At 43.3% G+C, this 23,003-nt stretch overlaps 1 protein-coding gene across 4 annotated transcripts in view; it reads right to left on the bottom strand.

The window, feature by feature from the left end:
• atp8a1 (ATPase phospholipid transporting 8A1) overlaps window positions 1-23,003 on the bottom strand; it is a 522,190-nt gene that overhangs the window by 56,559 nt on the left and 442,628 nt on the right. For all 4 annotated transcript variants that reach the window (XM_068036156.1, XM_068036147.1, XM_068036163.1 and 1 more), the window contains 2 exons: window positions 21,682-21,743; window positions 12,509-12,565 (listed from right to left, as the gene is read on the bottom strand). In XM_068036156.1, the coding sequence (XP_067892257.1) occupies window positions 12,509-12,565; window positions 21,682-21,743 (119 nt within the window). The remainder of the gene's footprint in view (window positions 1-12,508; window positions 12,566-21,681; window positions 21,744-23,003) is intronic.

The following is a 23,003-nucleotide window of genomic DNA, read 5'->3' as shown; positions in this document are numbered from 1 at the left end:
TCCATGATATTCTCCGCCTCGTGGATGCTCCACAGTGTCCCCAGCTGCCGCTCCAGCTCCGAAACCCGGGTTTCCAGAGGCTGCAGCTGGATACATTTTCTGCACACATGCTGGTCCTGGGCACTGGAAATGTCCCCGGCTTCTGACATGAAGCACGAGGAGCACACCACACCTTTGAGTTCTCCTACCATGCACACCTTCTTTTGCTTAAATAACAATGTATTGTTCTTTATTCATGAAACTCTTCCCCCTTCATTAAAAAGCAGTCAAGCAACATGTAAATCATCATTCTTCAAAGGAAAGGTTTTCCATCACCTCCAAGAAATAATACTCAGCAATACTGAGGTTATTTGAGGCAACACTCAAAACATTCCCTTACAGTGCTTTCACATGGGAGTCACTCATGAGTCTACAGGGCCAATTTATACTGACACCTCCAAAACCTACTCCAAGTTTGATGGAATTCATCTGTTTGGTGACAACCGCATGATGTTACAGCATAGGCACACAAATGTTATGTCAATGTTAGAGATAACGAATATTTTCTTGTTAATGATATCTTCAGGATTGATGACTACTTCATAATATGATACAGCACAGAATGTGCTGCAAATTTTTCCCTTCAAGTATTTATCTAATTTCCCTTTTGAAAGTTATTAAATCTATTTCTACCATCCTTTGAAGCATTGCATTCCAGATCAAAACAACTTTCTGGTGTAAAAAAAGTTTCCTTATGTCCCCTCTGGTTCTGTTGCCAATCTTAAATCTGTGTGCTCTGCTTACTGACCCTTCTGCCACTGGAAGCAGTTTCTACTCATTTACTCTATCAAAGCCATTTGTGACTTTGAGTGCCTCTATCAAATCCCCTCATAACCTTCTCAGCTCTGACGAGAATAACTCCAGCTTCTCCAGTCTCTCTGCATAATTGGTCCCTTGTTCCTGGTATAATTCTAGTAAATCTCTTCTGTACCCTCTTCAAGGCCTTGACAACCTTCCTAAAGTATGGTACCCAGAATTGAACACAATACTCCAGCTCAGGCCCAAACAGTATTTTATAAAGCTTGGCATAATCTCCATGCTTTTGTTCTCTATTACTCTATTAATAAAGCCAAGAGCTGGAATTTTACAACCACCACCCCCAACGACCAGACCCCCCAACACCCGGGAGCAGGCCAGGAGGTGGGGAGATATAAAATTGGGTGGGATTGTGGGGGTGCTTTGCCTGTTGCCTACCTGCCCCCGCTGGTATTTTCCCAGTGGCGGGGGAGGTGGAAGGTGACCTGCCTGCCCTTAGGCCAATTGAGGCCCTTAAATGGCCAATTAATGGCAACTGAAGGGCCTCTTCCAGTATTTTACCAGTGACGGATGGGCACTTCATCACCTGAGCAGGCTGCCCAGTTAAACGGTGGCCCCCTTGCAGGCTTGTGGGGGGTGGGGCAGGGGTGAGGTGGTTTCTCCTGATCGGGCATCCTCTGTCTCACGGGGCACCCCGCCGCTCTCGCTGGGGCCTGGCTGATTGGCCCCAGCAAGCCCTGACCCCACCTACCTTTTTCTCTGGCCTCTATCTCTGGCTGGGTCTGGGGCCTGCTGCCCACTGCTCCTGTGGCCACTGCTCCTGGTGGAACTGTTGGGACTGAAGAGCTCCGGGCCCTCTGACCGGCTGGAAATTCTTGGAGGCAGAACATCCTGCCTCAGAGGGATGGAAGCCTCGACCTCAGGCAATTAATTGCCTTAGGACTGTAAAATATGATCAGGGCCGGGGTTATGAGCTTGCCCCCGACTTTCCAGCCATCTTCTCGTAAAATCCAGGCCAAGGATCCCATATGTTTTCTTAAAAAAAAATGCCTTCTCAACATGTCCTGCTGCTTTAAAAGCTACATCTCCAGGGCTCTCTGTTCCTGCATCCCCTTTAAAATCATTTAGTTTATGTATCTGAGCAATGATTTTAGGTTTGATTAAAAAAGTGTCTTCTTTAACATAGTTCAGTATTTCCATTTGGGACCCAAACGAACCAGAAGATCACAGCAATCTGCAGGTCGAGTCTCAAACCACCTGCTGTGTTGGGTTTTAACTTTTGGGTCTGCAGATCAATTCAATTGGACTGTTCAAAAATCAGATTCAACCTTGCGGTGAAGTGATAATCTTTTCTTTAAAGATGGCGTGCGAATTCACCCTTAAAGAACTGGCACCCACCCTTGTAACTTCTCTCAAAATACATGGAAGTTGACCTTTTTTAGACTGAAGCCTAACCTAAATTCCTGCCAACTGTCTCGAGGTAGACAGCAACGTATGAGTGCATAAATGTTGATTTGTATTGGCAACACCCTGTTAGCTACCCGAAATTAATAGATTGTGACTCTTCACAGTTCATATTGTCAATGCATCCTGGTCATACACATAGCCATCATCGTAACATTGAAAGGCACTCAAACTGTAAAAAGAAATTAATTAAAAGAGAAAGAACGAATGACAATCAAGTTTTTGGAATTTTGATCTGGCAATCCAACTTTATGTATATCTTTACCAATCAAGAATAAATATATTGCTATTACACTCTAATGTTTGGGAAAGAAGGGATGCATGAATAAGCTGGTGGCTGCCTTAAACAATTCCAGAAAAACTAGAAGCACTCTGCAGCTCAGTTGGCAGAGAACAGTTGAGTTAACATTTCAATTGTGGACCCACTGTTGGAAGTGAAGATATTACAAAAGAACAGCATTTTTAAAAAGTGCCAGAATAAAGGAACAGCATTAGGTACTTCTCAGTTTTCTGGCCTCAACATGGAATTTGTTATCATAACATTGGTCATGAACTATAGCTTCACTTACTCTTTAACAGGAAATATCGGCAGAGCGAGATGGGTGTGCTGGCATTGGTGCTTGAGGTGGTGACCCTTTGTTGGAACATTGTGCTGACAGAGCAATCTGCACCTTTGGTGTCAACCTGCTACTTTACTCTTCTCGACTCCTAGGCCACTGTAGCCTGCACATTTGCCAGTTTTTCATGCTTCTGTTTCTAACTGCTTTACCACCCATCTACTCAGCAAATACATATGTTCTCAGTGTCTCATTATTAAAATTTTATGTTATAATTTCTTTGATTTCCCTCATTATATCTGCTATTGTCTCAAGGAAATATCAGTCTGCTGTTTAACCATCTATTTTCCACATAAGCACTTCATGCATGTGCTTCTGTGCGTACGCATGCATATTTTTCCCCTTGCCTGCCCCTTTTTAAATGCTGTTCATCTGTAACATATACAGTTCTGATCAAGGGTTTAACACTTGAAATGTTAACGTGTTCTCTCCACAAATATTGACTGACCCAAGTGTTTCCAGCATTTTGGACTTTTGTTTGATTCCTAGCATCTGCAGTTTGTTTGTTTTATTCCCGCAAAAAGCCAAGCTGTGTTCAGATTTTTTTTTACTGCAAGTAAGATGTTCACAAGTTATTACAATTGACTATATTTGTCTGAGTAGGTAGATCTTTTCAATCTCTCAGCATTTTCATATCAAAATAATCAACAAGGTTATTTTTCATTTAAAAAAAAGAGAATATATGTATCAGTATTAATAACAGGATTCTATATACTCCATATGGTTTTCAGTTTTAATTTGCAGCAACATACATTAAAGCTCTTACTGAAAGTTCATTCTATATGTTATATGACAGAAACCTTGCGCATCATGAAACTGGAAAAAGATGATAAAATACTGATGGGAAAACATCTCATGCAAGAAAACCTGGTTTCATAGTGGTTGAAAACCTATATTCCCGGTAATTAAAGGAGAAAACAGTGTGAGCATTTTCCTAGGACGATGAAATGGTGGTTATACAAATTTTGCGAGGTTTTAGAGCTCTTGCAATTCTTAAAAAAATGTTTTCAGCAATGAGCATAAAGGGCTGATGGAATATTTTTAGCACCACAGACCAAAATCCTATTACACATTAGTTCTGTCGAGTACTTCCTGGAGAGAATGTATATGAAATAAAGGCAGAAGTTAATTAACCCATGCAAGGAGCACATTGTCCTGATCTGGGTGGGCAAATTTCTATTTCCCTTAAGATTATTATTCCATTTGGGGAGTTGCCAAATGTTTAGAACCATGACAGTCTTAACCAGTATGGGGTATTGATATGACCTTTGCTTCTTCACATCAAACTTTCTATAGGGCAGGAGATTAACATAAATGGGAAAAGTCCACAGAGACAGCTAATTCCACAATCCCGCATTCATGACGGATGCTGCACTCAAATGGATATGGATTGGAGTTATAACTACAACATTGTAGCCCTAATTCCTGAGCCCATGTTCCCTGTGAGTGGGATTCCCCATTTGAAATCATGAAAACAGTCCAATAGAGAAAGAGAGCATCTAACTGGAAACCCTGGACCCTGTCCAACAGGGTCTAGAAGAAAGAAAGTGATGAACCTCATTTTCATTGAAGTGATAACTATAGCTTGGTGAACAAGATCTTTGAAACGCATCTTTGAAATACTGTTCCAGAGAAGGCAGAAGATGGATCATTTAGTTAACCTTTGCAGCTCTTATTCTTAGTTCCAATTCCTCACATTTGCTCCTCAGCCCTGAATACTCTTGCTTCCCAAGTAAGTTCTGTTCAAATCTGTCAATTGATTCTGCATCTATGGCCTATTGGGCAAAGCATTTCACATTTTTTACAATCTTTTTTGCATGAAGCTGTTTTTTTTCCTGATTTCCTTAGCTTAGCTCAAATTTAAGTTTTTTTTCAAAATTTTTTCTAGAGGAAAGAGTCGTTTCCTGCTACCCTCTCATTTCATATTGTTATTTAAAAGACTGCAATTAGATCACTCCTCAACATCCTTATCGCTAGTGAATATAATTTAAGTTTACCTATTCTCTCATAATTACTCAGTTCCTTTATCTGTCACTGGTTATAAAACACTGGTTCGGCCTCAACTGGATTATTGCATCCAATTATGGGCACTGAACTTTAGCAATGATGTGAAGGCTTTAGAGAGGGCGCAGAAGAGATTTACAAGAATGGCTTCAGGGATGAGGGACTTCAATTACGTGGACAGATTGGAGAAGCTGGGATCCTCTCCTTAAAGAGAGGGTTGAGAATTGATTTAATAAAGGTGTTCAAAATCAAAAGGGATCGAGATAGAGTAGGTAGAGAGAAGCTGCTCCCATTGGCAGAAGGGTTGAGAACAAGGGGTCACAGATTTTAAAATGATTGGCAAAAGAATCAAAGGCAACATGACGAAAAACCTTTCCATGCAGTGAGTGGTTATAATCTGGAATGCACTGCCTGAAAGGGTGGTGGATGCAGATTCGATCATGGCTTTCAAAAGGGAATGGGATAAGCACCTGAAGGGAAAACAATTGCAGGGTTATGGAGAAAGGGCAGGGGAGTGGGACTAGTTAAACTGCTCTTGCAGAGAGCAGGCAAGAGTGTGATGGGCCGAAAGGTCTCCTGTGCTGTAACCTATGATGATTCTTTGATTCTAGACTCTCTTCAAGGCCAGCACATCCTTCATAAGGTGCTTACCTCCCTTGAGGCAAGATGAGCAGGACCAAGTAGATCAAAGGTGGGATCCAATGGAAGTTCAGAATCAAATCAACCTTTATTGGTAGACCTTTTAATCTGGTACTCGAACTAGAACAGATCTGCAGTACTCCACTGTGCACTGTAGATGATTTGACTAGTCAGTCAATTAACCGACACAATCTCTAGAGACAGACATGTCACTGGAAGCTGTGACTCTGCCCACTTAGCTTCAGATAAGTTGGAGTCAATTTCTTAAATGAATAGGGTGGCCTTAGATGTGTACTAGTAAGCTGGGTGAATGTGGATGTTAAAGCTCTAGCAGTATTTCTACACACACTGGTGCATTACTAAGCTTTAGCTCCATCAACAACTATGTGATTTCTCAAATTAGGTAAATGGGATGTTCCTCTATGGGCAGAACGTTTACTCTTCATATCAGGCAAACAGAAACTTTACATGCAGCTTGGCTTGAAGACTCAACACAGCAATAGACTTCTAGCAAATTCAGTCATAAAGGGGGGAACTTTATGCTGGCGGCGGGGGTCTCGACATCAGGGAAAACTGATGTTGAATTCCCCGCATCACATCTTTTCTGGAAGGCCCGCCGAATTTAGTGCCAGTCAGGCACTTAAGTGGACGGCGGTGGGTCTTCCATTGGATTTAGGACATTGTCACTGGGAGTCCCACCCTTGGAGAGCTGCCAGTCAATCACAGGCTGGCAGATGCAGTGCCACCATAGAGGTGGTGGCTGCTGGTGCAGATGACCATCTTGGAAGCTGAGGATAATCACTGGACCCAGGGCTCAGGTAGGTCAGGGCGGAAGAGGTCTTGCGGGGTGGAGGTTGGCAGCAAGGGCAGGGAGTGGCCCTCAGCGGGGCTGTCCTCCTTCCCGATGCTGGATCCCTCATTCAGGCACCCCCCTCCCCCCCCAGAGCCGGGAAGGAGCCTGCATGGTTTTTCATGCCGTGCTTCCTGTACGGCAACAGGGCCACGGGTAATTGCGGCTGCAACGGGAAGAGGCCCTTAATTGGGCGTTAATTACCCAGTTAAGGACCTCAATTGACGGTGGGGCAGGAAGGCTGTTCACAGCCCTTCCCACCCTGGAATAAATATTGGCAGAGGCGGGATGGTGGCGAGAACACTGTGCCGCCCCACCCACCATCCAATAGTAGTTCATCAGTTAGTGGTGCCGCAGAGGCACTGGAGAGAAATATTAAGAAGGGCCCACAAGACTACAGTGGCTGTACATGCCAGTATACGAAAGACCAAAGCTAGCATAAGACAGCAGTTTGACTGACCAAAATTCCACAAAGATGTGGAGGAGTACTGCAGGAGTTGCCACATGTGCCAGGTTGAAGGGAAACCCCAACCTACAGTGAAACCTGCACCCCTAAGTCCTGTACTGGTGTTAGGAGGACCCTCCAGCAGAGGGCTGGAGAACTGTAAGGAACCCCCGCCGAGAACAAAAGAGGACAGGCAGGCCCAAGTCTGGCTAAAGATTAGAAGGGGAAAAAGCGACCAAGAGGGTAGGTTAAAGGAAGTCCAGGAGGAATCCTGGATAAAAACCCCTACTGTCCAGTCAGCCAATCTCGAAAAATGTGAAAAGTTAGACCCCACATCCTCCATGTAAATGCAGACCCTAGAAGCACCCCACCAGAGTTGCTAACAGCATTTACAGGAACCTACAGAGACAAAGGAAGACCCCTAGGGGATAGAGAAACCGTGAGGGCGATGCCTTACCTAGTCAGAGTGCCACAGGGGAGTGCAGTAGAGCCTGAACAAATATCTGGAGGAAGGATTGTCCCAGAGGACAAAGGGGAGATTAGCAAAGTATCCTCTCCCACAGTCAGAGAAAAAGGGAACCACCCATCCCCTGAAGTCAAAAGCCTTTGCATGACGCAAAGCACTGAGAGTGAATTCAGGATAGACCCACCCACTACAGACTCTCCTAAGCAAAAAAATTCCAACTTCGGGCTAATTAAATCCACCACCTTCCCCCCACCCCGCCCCCTTTGCAGGCCTCAACAGGAACAAAGAGACTTGGCAGTCATGGAAATGGGCAAACTGAAGAAAAACTTCCCCAAAGAACCACAGGTTTATTGGGATGCCTAAAAGGGCAGTTTAAAGCAACATTGCTACCAAGAAAAGGGATGCTGTTATAAGTCTTAGGATTTATGAATGAATGTGAATGACAGAGAGAGAGACGCATGCTTTTTCCTGTATATTTTCTCTCTCGACCCTTTTTAATGAAATGCGCTTTTCACAAATCACATTTCATTTCGCTGGGTGTGGAGGTATCATGCAGGCCCCCACCTGCCAAGAATGAGGCATATTAATTTTGTCATATGAACACTGATTTAAAACTTGCTGGGGAGAAGAGAAGGCCTGTTACAAGGGCTGCCAGACACTTAGCTGAAAATCATTTGCATGCTAACAGATAGTGCTTGGAGACAAAAGGACCATTCCCTGACCCATTCAACCCACAATGGATTTTGATTACCAGACATTGAAGGTGCAAGGAAGAGCATTTCAGAGACTGCTAAGGTGATACAATCCACAAAAGCCTGGATAATAAAAGCAAAATACTGCAGATGCTAGAAATCTGAAATAAAAACAAGAAATGCTGAAAATACTCAGCAGGTCTGGCAGCATCTGTGGAGAGAGAAGCAGAGTTAACCTTTCAGGTTAGTGACCCTTCTTCAGAACTCCACAAAAGCCTGGACTGGTTAAACCATGACACATGACTAGCTGTCTGGTCCAGAGTTTTTTGAACTAGCCACAGAGTTTTTGAACAGAGAAAGAGTGTTTGCTCCTGGAGTGAGAAGACCTCTCTCCTGCCTGCTCCCATCTCTTTCTCACAACACACTGAGGACACATGAACTTCGAGAGAGAAAAGTCTCCGACATCGAACAAGGTTTAAGAAGAATACTAGACCCCAATGAAAAGCAAGACCTACCTACAATCAAGGACTTTACAGCAAGTTCGGAGAACAGTAACCAAAACCATCTTCAGATATTGCCTCAAACTTTTCCACTTTATTTCTCCTGCTCTTTTCTGTCTCTATCTGCATGTGTTATCACGTATGCATGCTAGAGTTGGTGCGTTGGTGTATCCGTAGGCGTTAACTGAATTAGAGTTTAAGAAAGTTAAACCTTTCTTCTTTAAACCTAAAAAAGATGTCTGGCTAGTTTCTTTTCCTTATAATTGGAAAGTGGGGAACAAGGATTCACCAAAAGGGAAGCTTAAAAAAACAGTGTGTTTAAAATTAAACCCTGTTACGGTAAGACCAGGTGAAGGCTGAGAGGGAACCCTAGACCCCTTTCTCACCTGGTCATAACACCTCATCAGTTCCTCATTCTTTAAATAGTAGCAATCAGGGACTCCCTCCGCTTCACTTTCAGACTGGGCAGCCTGTGCTAACTCTTGCAACTCTGGGCCGGCTCGCTGAGCCTCAGCAAGGGAAAATCCATTTAATGTTAACTCCCTTGGTATTCTAACTTCTCAAAGAAAGTCTTGGACCGACAGACCTCATGGTCATCTGCTTGCAGTGCCAATTCAGCCTCCACTGGGGGAGCTGGTTTGATCATGGCTTCACTCATTACACATTCAGGGAGACTGCAGGGGAGCGTCTCCTGCCACTGCCCTGTCTCTCCGACCTCCTGCGGTCTTTCTTTCACTACTGAGGGGGGCTACCACCTTCACCCCCGCCACATCATTACCTAGGAGCCGATCAACCCCGTCCATATGCAAACTAGGGACAATCCCTACGGTCACCGGTCCTGAAACTAGGCCGCACTCCAGGTGCACCCGATGTACAGGTACAGGCATACACTGCCCTCCAATACCATTCACCACCATTCTGGTGTTCACTGCACTCACTGGGGGAAAGGTCAGGCCTTTTTCCAGTTAAAGGGATCTAGTGGCCCATGTCCCCGAGAATCACTATGGGTTTGCTTGGCCCACTTGAGGGATGTGGGGTTACATTCCCTTCAAACACAAAACCCTGATGGCCTTCAGGAATCCAATTAACTTTTCCTGCACCTGTAGTAGTCAGCCTCCTGGGTCTCACTCTTACTGCAGTTAAAGCTACAGCTTGCTCTGTTGTGCTCTCCTCCAGGATTCCTTCTTCAGAGCGGGTGTGCCCTGATTAACCCTCCCGGTTTTCCCTTTAGTTTCCAGCAGTCAGCCTTTAGATGACCTGCCTTGTTACAATGGAAGCACACAGGTCTCACTCCTGCTCACAGCACCTTGCTTTTTGGCTAGAGGAGGGTCCCGTGTCTCCTGCTTTTCTTTCTCTCCCAGGACTGCTTGGACTCCTATCATCTTCCCACCCTTTATCCTTTTCGGATTTGTGGGTGTGACTAGGAAAGGTTCTCCCCTGGAAAGCCGACTTAGAATTAAAGCAAACCCATCAGCTAGAACGGCCGCTTGCCGGGCTGTCTGAACCCGCTGCTCCTCTACATGGGTCTTTATGGAGAGTAGGAGAGAGTGTTTAAATTCCTCTAACAGAATTACTTCTCTGAGGTTCCCATAGCTGAGCTGTACTTTAAGAGCCCTCAGCCACTGGTCAAAAGCCAGCTGCTTACTTCTTTCAAACTCCCGATAAATGTGATTAGCTTGCTTCTTGAGGTTTTAAACTTTTGGTGATAGACTTCGGATACGAATTCATATGCCCTGATGATAGTATTTTTTGTCAATTCATAATTTGATGAACTCTCATCTGGCAACAGGGAATAAACCTCATGGGCTTTTCTGATTAGCTTGCTGTGTAATAAAAGAGGCCAAGTCTCAGCTGGCCATTTTAGCTGCCTTGCCAGTTTCTCAAAGGACACAAAAAATTCTTCTACATCTCCCTCACTGAATTTTGAGAATAGTTGATCGAGTTTTAACAATTCTGTACCCAGCCCTGAATTATGGTCCTCCATATTGGCCATGCTTTCACTGGGGTTATTCTGTCGCCCCCTAGTTAACTCAAGACGCCTCAGCTCTCTCTCTTTGCATTCCTTCCGGAATGTTCTTTCTCTCTCCATCTCCTGCCTTTCATTTTCTTCACGTTCCTTCTGGAAGGCTCTTTCTTTCTCCCTCTCCTGTCTCTCTCTCTTTTTCCCTTTCCTCAAATTCAAGTTTCCTCTGTTCCAATTGTATCTTTGCTAACAATACCCTGACGGAGTCTGCTTCTTCTGTTTCGGGGGAAAAATGGTTAGTCATTAGTCTTAGAAGTTCAGACTTTCTCGCCTTGGCACAGACAGTGATCCCACATGCTCAACAATTTTTCTCAGCTCTTTCATGGACAGTGCTTTTAAGTTACCCCAAGTTAATTCACCCTGGCGTGGGGAGTTAATCGCTTCAGTTGCGGATATATTAGTATTCAAGCACACACAACCACAAGAAAACCTGTATTGAAATCTTGCTCTTTTTCGATTGGGAACAATTTGGCTTCCCACTTCCAATTTCTCTCGATTGTCTGTGGGTAAAATCCAGGACGGTAGCCCCCAAATTTCTGTTATGACCAGGTGAGAAAGGGGTCTCGGGTTTCCTCTCAGCCTTCACCTGGTCTTAACCGTAACAGGGTTTAATTCTAAACACTCTGTTTTTTAGCTCCCCCTTAGTGCATCCTTGTTCACTAACTTCCAATTATCAGGCTAAGAAACCAGCCAAAACAGGTTTTCTTAGATTAAAAGAAAAAAGGTTGAACTTTATTAAACTTAAACTCTAATTTGCTTAGGCAACACACTCATGCTTACGTGATACACACATGCAGATAGAGACAGAAAAGAGCAGAAGAAATAAAGTGGAAAAGTTTGAGGCAACATCTGCAGATGGTTCTGGTTACTGTTCTTCGAACTTGCTGTAAAGTCCTTGATTGCAGGCCCGCCTTGCTTTTCTTGGGCCCAGTATTCTTCTTAAACCTTGTTCAATATAGGAGACTTTTCTCTCTAAGTTTATGTGTCCTCAATGGGTCTAGAGGCTTGTGAGAAAGAGATGAGAGCAGACAGGAGAGGTCTTCTCACTCCAGGAGCCAACAGTCTTTTGCAGTTCAAACTCTTTGTATAATGCAGAAAAACCCAGCTTGCCTAGCAGGTTAGTCATGTGACTAGCTGGTCTGACCACATTTGTTTGTGGATTCTCTTGTCTTAGTTGACCCTGGAATGTCTCTTCCGACACACAATACCTGGTGCTCAAAGTGGGTTAAATTGGAGCAGGGAATAGCCCCTTTGTCCATCCAAGCACTGTCTGTTAGTATGCAAAAATGTTTTTCCAGCCAAGTGGCTGGTGATTTTTTTTTTAACAAGTCCTTTCTTCACTCCAGTAACAGTTTAAAAATCAATGTTCTTTGACAAAATTAATATGCCTCATTCTTGCCAGGTGGGGGCCTGCATGACAATACTTAAATCTACAACACCCGAATGCCTTAGAGTTTATTGTTGTTTCATCAACCAAAATAGCTTAGATCCAATAAAATGAACAAAAATTCTGTCACTGAAAGATAAAAACTACAACTTCTTAAAGTGTTATGTTCTGCCACTTTTAGAGAGAGAATTGAAACACCAAAGATGTTATATCTGCCATCACTAATTTCGCAATCATGAAATAGTTGATGGGTTTACTTAACAATTAACTGCAGGGATGAAAATTTTGTTGGCTTTTCATTTAATCTTCAGCCTCAGAGACAAGATCCTTGATGGCTGAAAAATTATCTACTCTGAATCCTCTCATCCCTCTGTAAACCTAGCAATAGGAGTACAATTCTTTATCTTCTTGCTCATTTTAATGACTAACTGCACAAGTATTAAGATTAATAAGTCTAAGATATGCAAAGACTGATTGTAGCATAGATTAGATTATATAACATTAAGATACATAAAACTATTATACTCCTGTAATGACAAACCAGGCAACAGAAACAAAAAGATGGGATTTCCAAGCATGGGAGAAGCACATTTTTTAGGATTAGTTCATGGATTATCACTACTTACAATAGTCCAGGATGAGGTCTCTAAACCAGCTTTTAAACAAACGGTGATCACCACAAACTGTGGAGAGAATGAAAGATGTAAGTGGTCAGTAACTCTGTACCATGATCACATGAAATTCTATAGAAGAATGTTGTCACCACAATAAATATAAAGTGTTGTTGCTTGTAATTTCTGTGGGCACACAGGTCCCAAAAATCCTTGGAATACAATCCTGACATAAGTCTCGGGACAACACCCACTGGTGCCTTCCACCGATGATTCTGCTGTAATTTGCAGTTTTCAGTGGAGGACACCTAACCTACATGGGTGGCAGGTGAAAGTGCTACTATGAACCCATCTCCAGCTGACCCATGCAGATTATGCCTACCAAGGCCTTTGCGTTGTTATATTCCTTTTGGCCCTTCAGCGGTTCAGGTCGCTTCCCTGGCTTCCTCCCAACCCCAGCAGGATGCATGCATTTGGAGGCTAGCATGCCTCACCTCACATGCCATACCAGCCTCCAGAACTACACATGAAACTCCTGATCCAGCAATTGGAAACTCCTGGTTTTACAAGTCGTTTCCTCTAACTCCTCCCTGAAGATATCTGCCTTGTAAGTAGTAAAGAGAGATTCTGCCCCTTACAAGGCATGACAGAAATGTCAGTGACTCAGTGCCACCAGGATCCTGCCCTTTTCTGGTAGGTTCCACCCGCCAGTCTCCCACTGAAGTCACAGCTGCTGACTGGCAGAACTCCTGCATATATTGTGTGCATAAATCTGGTGAAAATCAGAAATCTGATTTTTTTTTCTTTTAAACAAATGCTCAGGTTTAAAGCATGCACAATCCTTTGAAGTTTAAAATTTCAACCAGCAGTGAAATGAAAGTAATGGGTTAAGGTTTCCTGAGCACAATGCCAACTTTCTCCCTCCAGATGTAATCCAGTAATGCTCCTCCCAGTTTCCTGAGGCTATGACAACAGTTCATGTGCAACTCTCACCTGTTCACTGTTGTTCTCTTTATAGTGCTCAATAGCAGAAAACACAAGGGAGATATGAATTTTCAACCAATACATCAAAAGCTTTATGTCTGATTAAGAAAGGCTGGGAACTCTACTAGAAACATTAATTACCGTACTCAGTCTAGCTGTCAGTTATGAGATTCATTTGGTAAGAGAATGATTTTTTAAAGAAAAAGCTCTGTTAAAAAAAAAAACAGCTTGTTTAAACAGAGACATTTTAATGCTGATAAAACCCAAATAAAAATTACACTGCACTGTAGACTTCTAATATTAAGACTGCATTCAAAATTTAGGCTTCCTTCATTATTAGTACTTGGATCATTTGTGTTTTTACCAGGACTGTAACTGGAACATCTAGGCTTTTGTCGCTGCGTGCACATTTTTTGCACTGCAGTTTCTGCATCACTGGAGCCATTGTTTGCGTAGGGTTTTAAGATGTGTATCTGTAAAGTAATCACAATTGCTTGAATTTTCTCTAACAAGCAGCATTTTGTGTAACCTTAGAGCGTATTGCCCCCTTAAAGCCAAAATTATTCACCTTTGAGGGACTGAGGCTTATTATGCAGGCAGTAAGTGACCTCAGTGAATTCTGTGGCTGTTAATGTTTTTGGCAGTGCTTTTAGCAGACCCCTCCAAAACTTTCAGCTGTTTTATGGGGTATACTGGGCTAAGTACAAGATGGATTTTGACATGTAGGATAGCATTTATGGTGCTGGAGGGTAACAGTTCTTATCATCTCATATTTCGCAGTAGTCAGTTGAAATTTCTGACCTATCATCTCCAGCTTCCCTCATGATTCTCAGTATGTCATTGTGGAAAGCTTTCCCACTTGTTGCATATGCCTATTGTTTCTTTTTGTGGTCAACTACTGGGACTCGTATTCCATCTTGTTTCCTTGTCTCATTTTTTGTTGTTGTACGAAACTTTCTTGCTCAGGTTTCAGCTGTCCCACTTCTTCGTCTGATAATGTTCAGGCAATTTCACTTTGCAGATAGCTGTATATAGCATATAGTCATCATGTAGACTTTGAGGAAACTACTGAACCAAATTTAAGGAAATTAAGTGTCAAAATGCCCATTTACAATTCCATAAATATGTTCTTGGCCTTTACACTGTGGTACTTCTTTCTCCAAATAACTTTATAACTGATCAGCCAGAAGTCCACTGATACTGCAACAATGATTTATCACGACCATATTGCTCTATCAGTGGATGAATGAATCACATCAAGGAGTGAATCCTTAAATTTTTATGTGCAGATGGCAGCCACAGAAGCAGTGCTGGCCGATATCTGCAATGCAGATTCAGCGTTCGCCAGAGCTGGCGGGCAGCCATAAAGGCAGGGCTAAAGTGTGGCGAGTCGAAGAGACTTAGTAGTTGGCAGGAAAAAAGACAGAGGCGCAAGGGGAGAGCCAACTGTGTAACAGCCCCGACAAACAAATTTTTCTGCAGCACCTGTGGAAGAGTCTGTCACTCTAGAATTGGCCTTTATAGCCACTCCAGGCGCTGCTCCACACACCACTGACCACCTCCAGGCGCTTACCCATTGTCTCTCGAGATAAGGAGGCCAAAGATACTTCTTTCCCCAAATAACTTAATAACTGATCAGCCAGAAGTCCACTGATACTGCAACAATGATTTATCATGACCATATTGCTCTATCACTGGATGAATGAATCACATCAAGGAGTGAATCCTTAAATTTTTATGTGCAGATGGCAGCCACAGAAGCAGTGCTGGTCGATATCTGCAATGCAGGGAAAGGGATGTCCTGAAATGTGTGTTTTCCATGTATGATGAAACTAAATTTTCCTCCATTTACTCTATATTTCATGTGGCAAATTCAGGTGGACTCGAGGTGAACAGTGAAGGAAAGTGGGGTGGGCAGGCCTGGCATCAATTCCTCACCAGTCCTCCCAAATGTTGTGATCAAAGGGGTTGGTCTTTCTCTCAAGGTAATAGCAGATCTGTGCCAGCTGGGCGGCACAGTGGTTAGCACCGCAGCCTCACAGCTCCAGCGACCCGGGTTCAATTCTGGGTACTGCCTGTGCGGAGTTTGCAAGTTCTCCCTGTGTCTGTGTGGGTTTTCGCCGGGTGCTCCGGTTTCCTCCCATCACCAAAAGACTTGCAGGTTGATAGGTAAATTGGCCATTATAAATTGCCCCTAGTAAAGGTAGGTGGTAGGGAAATAGAGGGACAGGTGGGGATGTGGTAGGAATATGGGATTAGTGTAGGATTAGTATAAATGGGTGGTTGATGGTCGGCACAGACTCGGTGGGCCGAAGGGCCTGTTTCAGTGCTGTATCGCTAAATAAATCCTATTGCGCTTGTTGCAAACCCATTTGTCATGTATAAACTACATTAAAATAAGGTTCTGAGGTCAAAAGCTATATTTCCCTCCCATTTCATCCGTCATCTGGCACCAGAAAGCTGTGCCTTTGAAAGAGGTGTTGCAGGTGGCAGTAGGCAGACAGAATTACTGCTGAAAGTCTTTGTTGTAACCTGAATTTTTGTTTGTGCAGAATTAATGTGCAAAACATTTTTCCATCCTTTTCCAACAATACCCAACTAATTAGTACAGCATTACTCCGTGGTTATAGCCATTCATTTTCAGACTGTGGAGTTCCTCCTTCCCTTTCCAAACCAAAGATGTTTCACTTGGGTATTCCACTTTACCTCTGATGAGGAAGGAGTTCTGAGAATCCAGGCTGATCAGCTTCCATAGTTGTCACCTAGCACTCAGCTGCAGGTATTCACCCCACCACCCAGTCTTGGCTGAACCTCTGGACTCATTTGTGATCGAGGGGGTTGGTCTTTCTCTCAAGGTAATAGCAGATCTGTGCCAGCTGTGTACCCCAGATCTGGAGTCCACCTCCACCAGAAACACTGGACTGGATATGGCACTGCAAGGTACTGTGGCAGTCACTTCTACGCCACTGTTGCGTTTCAGGCAGCTTTTAGAGACATGCAATATCATCTTATCCAGTGTTGTCCAATATGCTCACCAGTCGCCACATGTGGTGAATTGATGCTGTTCACATTTAGAGCCATACTGAGTCGCGTTAAAGTTGTAGCGGCGGGTATGGGTGTCACTCGCTAGACCGCTATTTGTCGTCCGTTCAGACTGAACGAGGAGGAATCAACCATGGTGCTTTTGGACAGGAGTCTCATATTGGTCAGACTGCGACTATGCTTATCAGAATATAGTTCAGTTGTCAGGTTTCTAGTGACCTGGAAGCTGAAGAGCCACTTGCTCAATGAAACAAGAAAAACAGTGTCTGCTGTTTGTTACCTTCTCTGTTCCTGCTCTCTCTGGGTGCCTCTAATGATGATAGATCTACGGGACTGCTCTTTGAAGCACCATGAAAGCATGGCCAGCCTTTGGAAGGACAGTGACCCAATTGCTCTTGAAATTTTCTAGCGGAATCTAGTGATGCAGGGGATGCTGGCTGAAGAACTTGGTTTTGTTTAGCTGGTAGTTTTCGCAAAACAGTTGAGGTGCGTGAGCGACAGATAGCGTTGCATTGCTGCCAACGAGGGTTGGCATGTGCAATTTTGGCAAGCTGAGGTGCTGTAGCAACATCCAACTGTGTTCAACCTTCATCTTAATAGATCTGTTGAAATGAGCGATTGAAAGGAATTGGAAAGCTATTGGATTAAAAGAGGAGATTACAGAGGTTGGCTATGAGCTAAAGATCTATTAAATGTTTGGAAACGGCAGGCGACAGAACGTAAGTAAGGCAAGAGTCAGAGCACAGAAGCCAATATGTAGAGATTTGTTGATTCTTTCCTCCAATATATCCTAATATATCAATTCTGACAAAATAGAGAAGTGTGCTGCTGAAGAAATTTGTTTTTTTTGAGTAAATTGGAGCAGACGGTCAGAAACAGAATACTTCAGTTTCACCACCCTTTTGAGACCATATACAGCAGGCTTGCTTTGTGCAACAGTTGGATTGCAAAATTCTTTTGAAGCTGTTGACCTGGTTCTGGCAGTGAGTGTATCAGTCTTGATTGCTGACTGTTTAAAACCTTAAACTTTATTTTAAAAAGACTGCACTTTGGTTTTATTAATATTGCATATATTTGGTATCCTGTGGTGAATACGGTGGCCTGATCGCCACAAGTTTGTTGAGCATCGAAATCCTACTGGACAACACTGATCTAATCTGCTGTTCCCACTACATCATGCAAGTAACTGAATACCTTCTTCATCTCCTTTCCTGTGGATTTAGTACATCAATGTGAAAGGGATATCCATTTTTACAGACTAGCTGATTTCCCAAGTCCAATGGATCATTGGACCATAATCTGTAACCTTGAGGCTGGGCGTATCCCTCACTCTACCATTACCATCAAGTCAGGGGAACAACCCTGGTTTAATGAGGAGTGCAAGAGAGCATGCCAGGAGCAGCATCAGGCATACCTGAAAATGAGATGCCAACCTGGTGAAGCTACAACATAGGACTGCACGCATGCTAGACAGAGGAAGCAGCATGCAATAGACAGAGCTAAGCAATCCCACAACCAATGGATCAGATCTAAGCTCTGCAGTACTGCCACATCCAGTCGTGAATGGTGATGGACAATTAAACAACTAATGGGAGTAAGCGACTCCGCAAATATCCCATCCCTCAATGATGGGTGAGACAGCACGTCAGTGCAAAAGACAAGGCTGAAGCATTTGCCAGAAGTGTCGAGTGGATGATCTATCTCAACCTCCTCCTGGGATCCCAAAATCACAGATGCCAGTCTTCAGCCAATGTGATACAGTCTATATGATATCAAGGAACGGCTGAATGCACTGGATACAGAAAAGTCTATGGATCCTGACGACACCCTGGGTGTTGTGAAGAGTTGTGCTCTAGAACTAGCCACGCCCCTAGTACAGTTATAACACAGGTATCTACCCGACGATGTGAAAAATTGCACAGATATGTCCAGTCCACAAAAAGCAGGACAAATCCAATCCAGCCAATCACCGCCCCATTAGTCTACTCTCAATCAGCAGCAAAGTGATGGAAGGTGTTGTCGACAGTGCTATCAAGTGGCTTACTCAGCAATAACCTGCTCATAGATACTCAGTTTGGGTTCTGCCAGGGGCATCCAGCTCCAGACCTCATTACAGCCTTGGTCTAAATATGGACAAAAGAGCAGAATTTCAGAGGTGAGGTGAGAGTGACTGCCCTTGACATCAACACAGCATTAGATTGAATGTGGCATCAAGGGGCCCAGCGAAATTGAAGTCAATGGGAATCAGGGAAAGCTTTCCACTGGTTTGAGTCACACCTAACATAAAGAAAGGTGATTTGATGAAGGCCGATCATCTCAGCCCAGAACATACCACTTGAATTCTGCAGGGTAGTGTCCTAGGCCCAACTATCTTCAGCTGCTTCCTCAATGACCTTCCCTCCAACATAAGGTCAGAAGTGGGGATGTTTGCTGACGATTGCAGTGTTCAGTACCATTCACAACTCCTCAGATACTGAAGCAGTCCGTAGCTAACTGCAGCTAGATCTGGACAACATTCAGGTTTGGGCTGATAATTGGCAAGTAACATTCATGCACACAAGTGCCAGGCAAAGACCATCTTCAACAAGAAATAGTCTAACCACCTCCCCTTGACAATTAATGGCATTACCATCACTGTATCTTCCATCATCTATATTCTAAGGGTTACCATTCACCACAGACTTAACTGGACCAGCAACATAAATACTGTGGCGACAAGAGCAGGTCACAGGCTGGGGATTCTGTGGCAAGTAACTCACCTCCTGACTCCCCAAAACCTGCCAATCATCTACAAGGCACAAGTCAGGAGTGTGATGGAATACTGTCCACTTGCCTGGATGGGTGCAGCTCCAACAACACTCAAGAAGCTGGACACCATCTAGGACAAAGCAGCCGGATGATAGGCACCCCATCCACCACATTAAACATTCACTCCCTTCACTACTGATGCATAGTGGCAGCAGTGTATACCATCTACAAGATGCTCTGCAGCAACTCGCCAAGACACCTTCAACAGCATGTTACAAACCAGCAACCTCTACCACTTCGAATAACAAGAACAGCAGACACATGGGAACACTACCTGCAAGTGCCCCTCCAAGTCACACACCATCCTGACTTGGAACTATATCATCGTTCCTTCACTGTCGCTGGGTAAAAATCCTGGAACTCTCTTCCTAACAGCACTGTGGGTATACCTACCCCACACTCACTGCAGCGATTCAAGAAGGCAGCTCACCAGCAACTTATCAAGGGCAATTAGGGATGGGCAATAAATGCTGGCCTAGCCAGAGATGCCCACATCCAGTGAACGAATTAAAGAAAACCCTGTGAAGGACTACTGATTAATTGGCTAGAGAACAACAGGGAAGGTGACCACGGTAGAAGAGTCAGTATCAAGCTGAGCACTTACTTGAAGTCCAGGAACAGTAGGAACCTTTTTCAGTTGCCTCATCGATTCAGGCATAACTCATAAATGACACTTGCAGTTAAAAAAATTTCTGCGCCCAGTGAATAATCCATCCTACCATCATGGCTTTTAATTTGAAACTACACCACCTTATTCATGCGCTCAAGTGCGGTTCCCCTCCACAACTACTATTCGGAAATATTCGGTTCCTCTTTCTCTAAGGCATTCACCTATGTTACCACAAATCAACCTACACATAAAATGTCAGTGCTAAGAATGCTTCAGTCAAGATGTCAATGTGCTCATTTCGACTGTTTTCTACCACCAAGCCTCTATTTGGTACCTACAATTATGTGCTCTTCTAAACCAGGCCTCCTACTTCTCAGTGCTTTCTCAATGTCAGTTGTCGTCTGACTATTTTTCTCAAGTAGGACCTTTGGAGACTGGGTTGATCCTGGTCTTAAAGCAACATGGCTCTGCTTGCTTTCTGTCACATGTGCAGGCGTATGAGGGGTTGGTGCGAGTGCACCCATGTTCTGAGAGACAGCAATCCAAACGACAATCCTGCCACATAGGGAAATCTAGGTCCATGTCCAACTCATGTGCCTCGGACCTTCTTCGGCACCATTTTGACATTATTGCAGTTTCTTTTCCTGGCAATCTGCCAACTGTTGCTTAGGGAATTTGGCTCATTACATGCTTTATAGTTCTTCCAAAAGAAAGACCTTCTGCCCACCATCATTTTCACCACCAAAACTTCTGCTCAGAAAATGTTGGTTTTCTGAGCACTTTGGATATTCTTTCTATAACTTTGCAATAGGACTGCTGGAAGAGTTGTTGCCCTGTCTTGTTTCATTAATTGAAAAATCTGAATGGCCAATTACCACACAGCAGGAAACAGATTAAGTGAATATTTAACTCATTGCTGTTTGTAGTGTCATGCAGTGCAAAAATGGCTGCCAAGCTTGTCTATAACAACCAGTGCACTTTATAGTAATTCACTGTATTTGAAATAGTTTGAAATGGTTGAAGTGAAATGTGGCAGGAAATGGTCATAGAGGAATTACCAAACCAGCTTAAAAGGATGGGAGGAAATACAACATTAAAGGGTATAGAATTCTTAGAAAAATAGAAATAACAAAAGGTATAGCTTTATTTGTTTTATTTGGAAGCAAAAAAAAATCTCAGGATAAGGCAAAAAATTGAACAGCCTGGAGACAAAAAAACTGGTGGCAGTCGGGATTAACAACAGGAATTTACTACAGGAAATAACCTTTTCAAAGAACTGATTTAACGCAAAAGTGTAAAATGTGATTTAAATAATCTGGCAGGCATGGTGGTAGAGACAATGGGAGCTGAAAACCAGTCTGATGATTGAATGGGTAAGCTAAGCTTCGATCGGTCGAATGACCTTTGCCCTTCAAGAGATAACGCCGTACTTATCTTCCTAATTATTGAATCAAGGTCAAATATCCAGGAAGTGTAAGCTGACTGTTCACTGCAATTGAATTTGAACTTGCTGCTTTCTCAGTTTCTAATAACCAATGATCAGTTGGAAGTCACCTGTTACATGTTTTAATAGCTCATAATATTTCACTTTAAGACAGCTTCACAAGAGGAGAGCAAAGTTTTGAACATTCATCCTCTTGAATTTTGGAAAAGCATTTGTAACTTCAGTAGGAGAAATGCAGAAATGAATTCTCCATTAATACTGCAATATTTATAGGTTCTGAGCATTACAAAACTAACTTACTGTGTAAACCATATTTCCTAGTAGCAGGCGGCCAGGCGTCTTTCCATTTCCAAATGCAGTGTCTGTAGGAAGTAAAAATGCTAACATGAGTTCAAAAGTTCGAATTACTAGTTGCTGAAAGCTCGAAGAAAATAATCCACATCTGCTAGTCATATCACGTCAGCAGATTTTTCATAGTTAATGTACGAGCTGATATTTAAAAGAACTATATTATTCTGTAAGGACATCGCAGTAACTGTTCCTCCAGGATTATCGTAATAAAGATGTAATAGCTGCAACAGAATTTCTTTTTTTTTTACATCTCGGTGTACTGGGGCAGTTCTAGTACAATGCACATACTAATGTTCCTTCAAACTTTCAAAACAAATTAGAAGAATGATCTTGGGAAATTTAGGCCTGCTAGCATGACATCCGCTGTAGATGAAAAATTGGGAGTAGATTCCATAAGAAGCGAGCTGAGGACACTTAATGAGAACAAGAACAATAATTCTAAACTAGTAACAGCTTTTGTGCACCCATGCATAGGAAATTACTGAAATTTTTATGCTGCAATAAATGAAATGGATGACATTAATAATATGGTTGATATTATTCACCTTAACTTTCAGAAAATATTCAAGGAGAGGGTCTTGTTACCTGAGGGGGGCAGCTAGGGAGGTCAGTGTCACCCAAAAACCTACTTCTTTCAATATTTCTTAGGAGGTAAAACAAGCAGCACCCCATAGTTTCTGAACACACAGAAAAAGTTGAAGAAACTCTACTGTGGTACAAACTGCCACAAAATGTTTTCCCGAATGCATACGACACAAAATTATGGTCTATTCTGCCTTTGAATTTCTACATGTGAGGTAGAAGGTTCCAGAAAACTTTTATGGGCAGAAATTGATGCTGGTTGCAGCCATTTTATGGGTGCTAAACAAAAAGGACCAATTTTGGGGCTCAATGATCCACCTGTGCCTTGGGTGTGCACACTGCCAAATGTCAATGAGGGATCTAATGCCTGTTTCAAGCTTTTTTAGTTGAGCCCAACTCCTGAGGGCTACTGCCAGCTTACAATTGTCACACTTGCATTCTTCCCAAAGCCCTCCCCTCAGGAGTTGCCCGAGGCTGCTGCCAGTGGGGCAGGTGGCCAAGCTTTGAACTGGCCACATGCACAAGCAGGCTCTGAAGAGGACACGAGTGTTGACAGCTTATCCCCATTATAAAAAATGCGGCCAATTTCATGTGAGCCTCAGGTTTCCCAGTTTGGTTGCTTTTGTGCCCAGAAATAGGCCACGACGACATTTTTGCCACATTGTCCAGGTAGTGGAAATGTTCATTTA

The sequence above is a fragment of the Heterodontus francisci genome, chromosome 1 (genome assembly GCF_036365525.1).
Source record: "Heterodontus francisci isolate sHetFra1 chromosome 1, sHetFra1.hap1, whole genome shotgun sequence".
Taxonomy (NCBI): domain Eukaryota; kingdom Metazoa; phylum Chordata; class Chondrichthyes; order Heterodontiformes; family Heterodontidae; genus Heterodontus; species Heterodontus francisci.
This window is presented reverse-complemented; position numbering and strand designations above follow the sequence as displayed.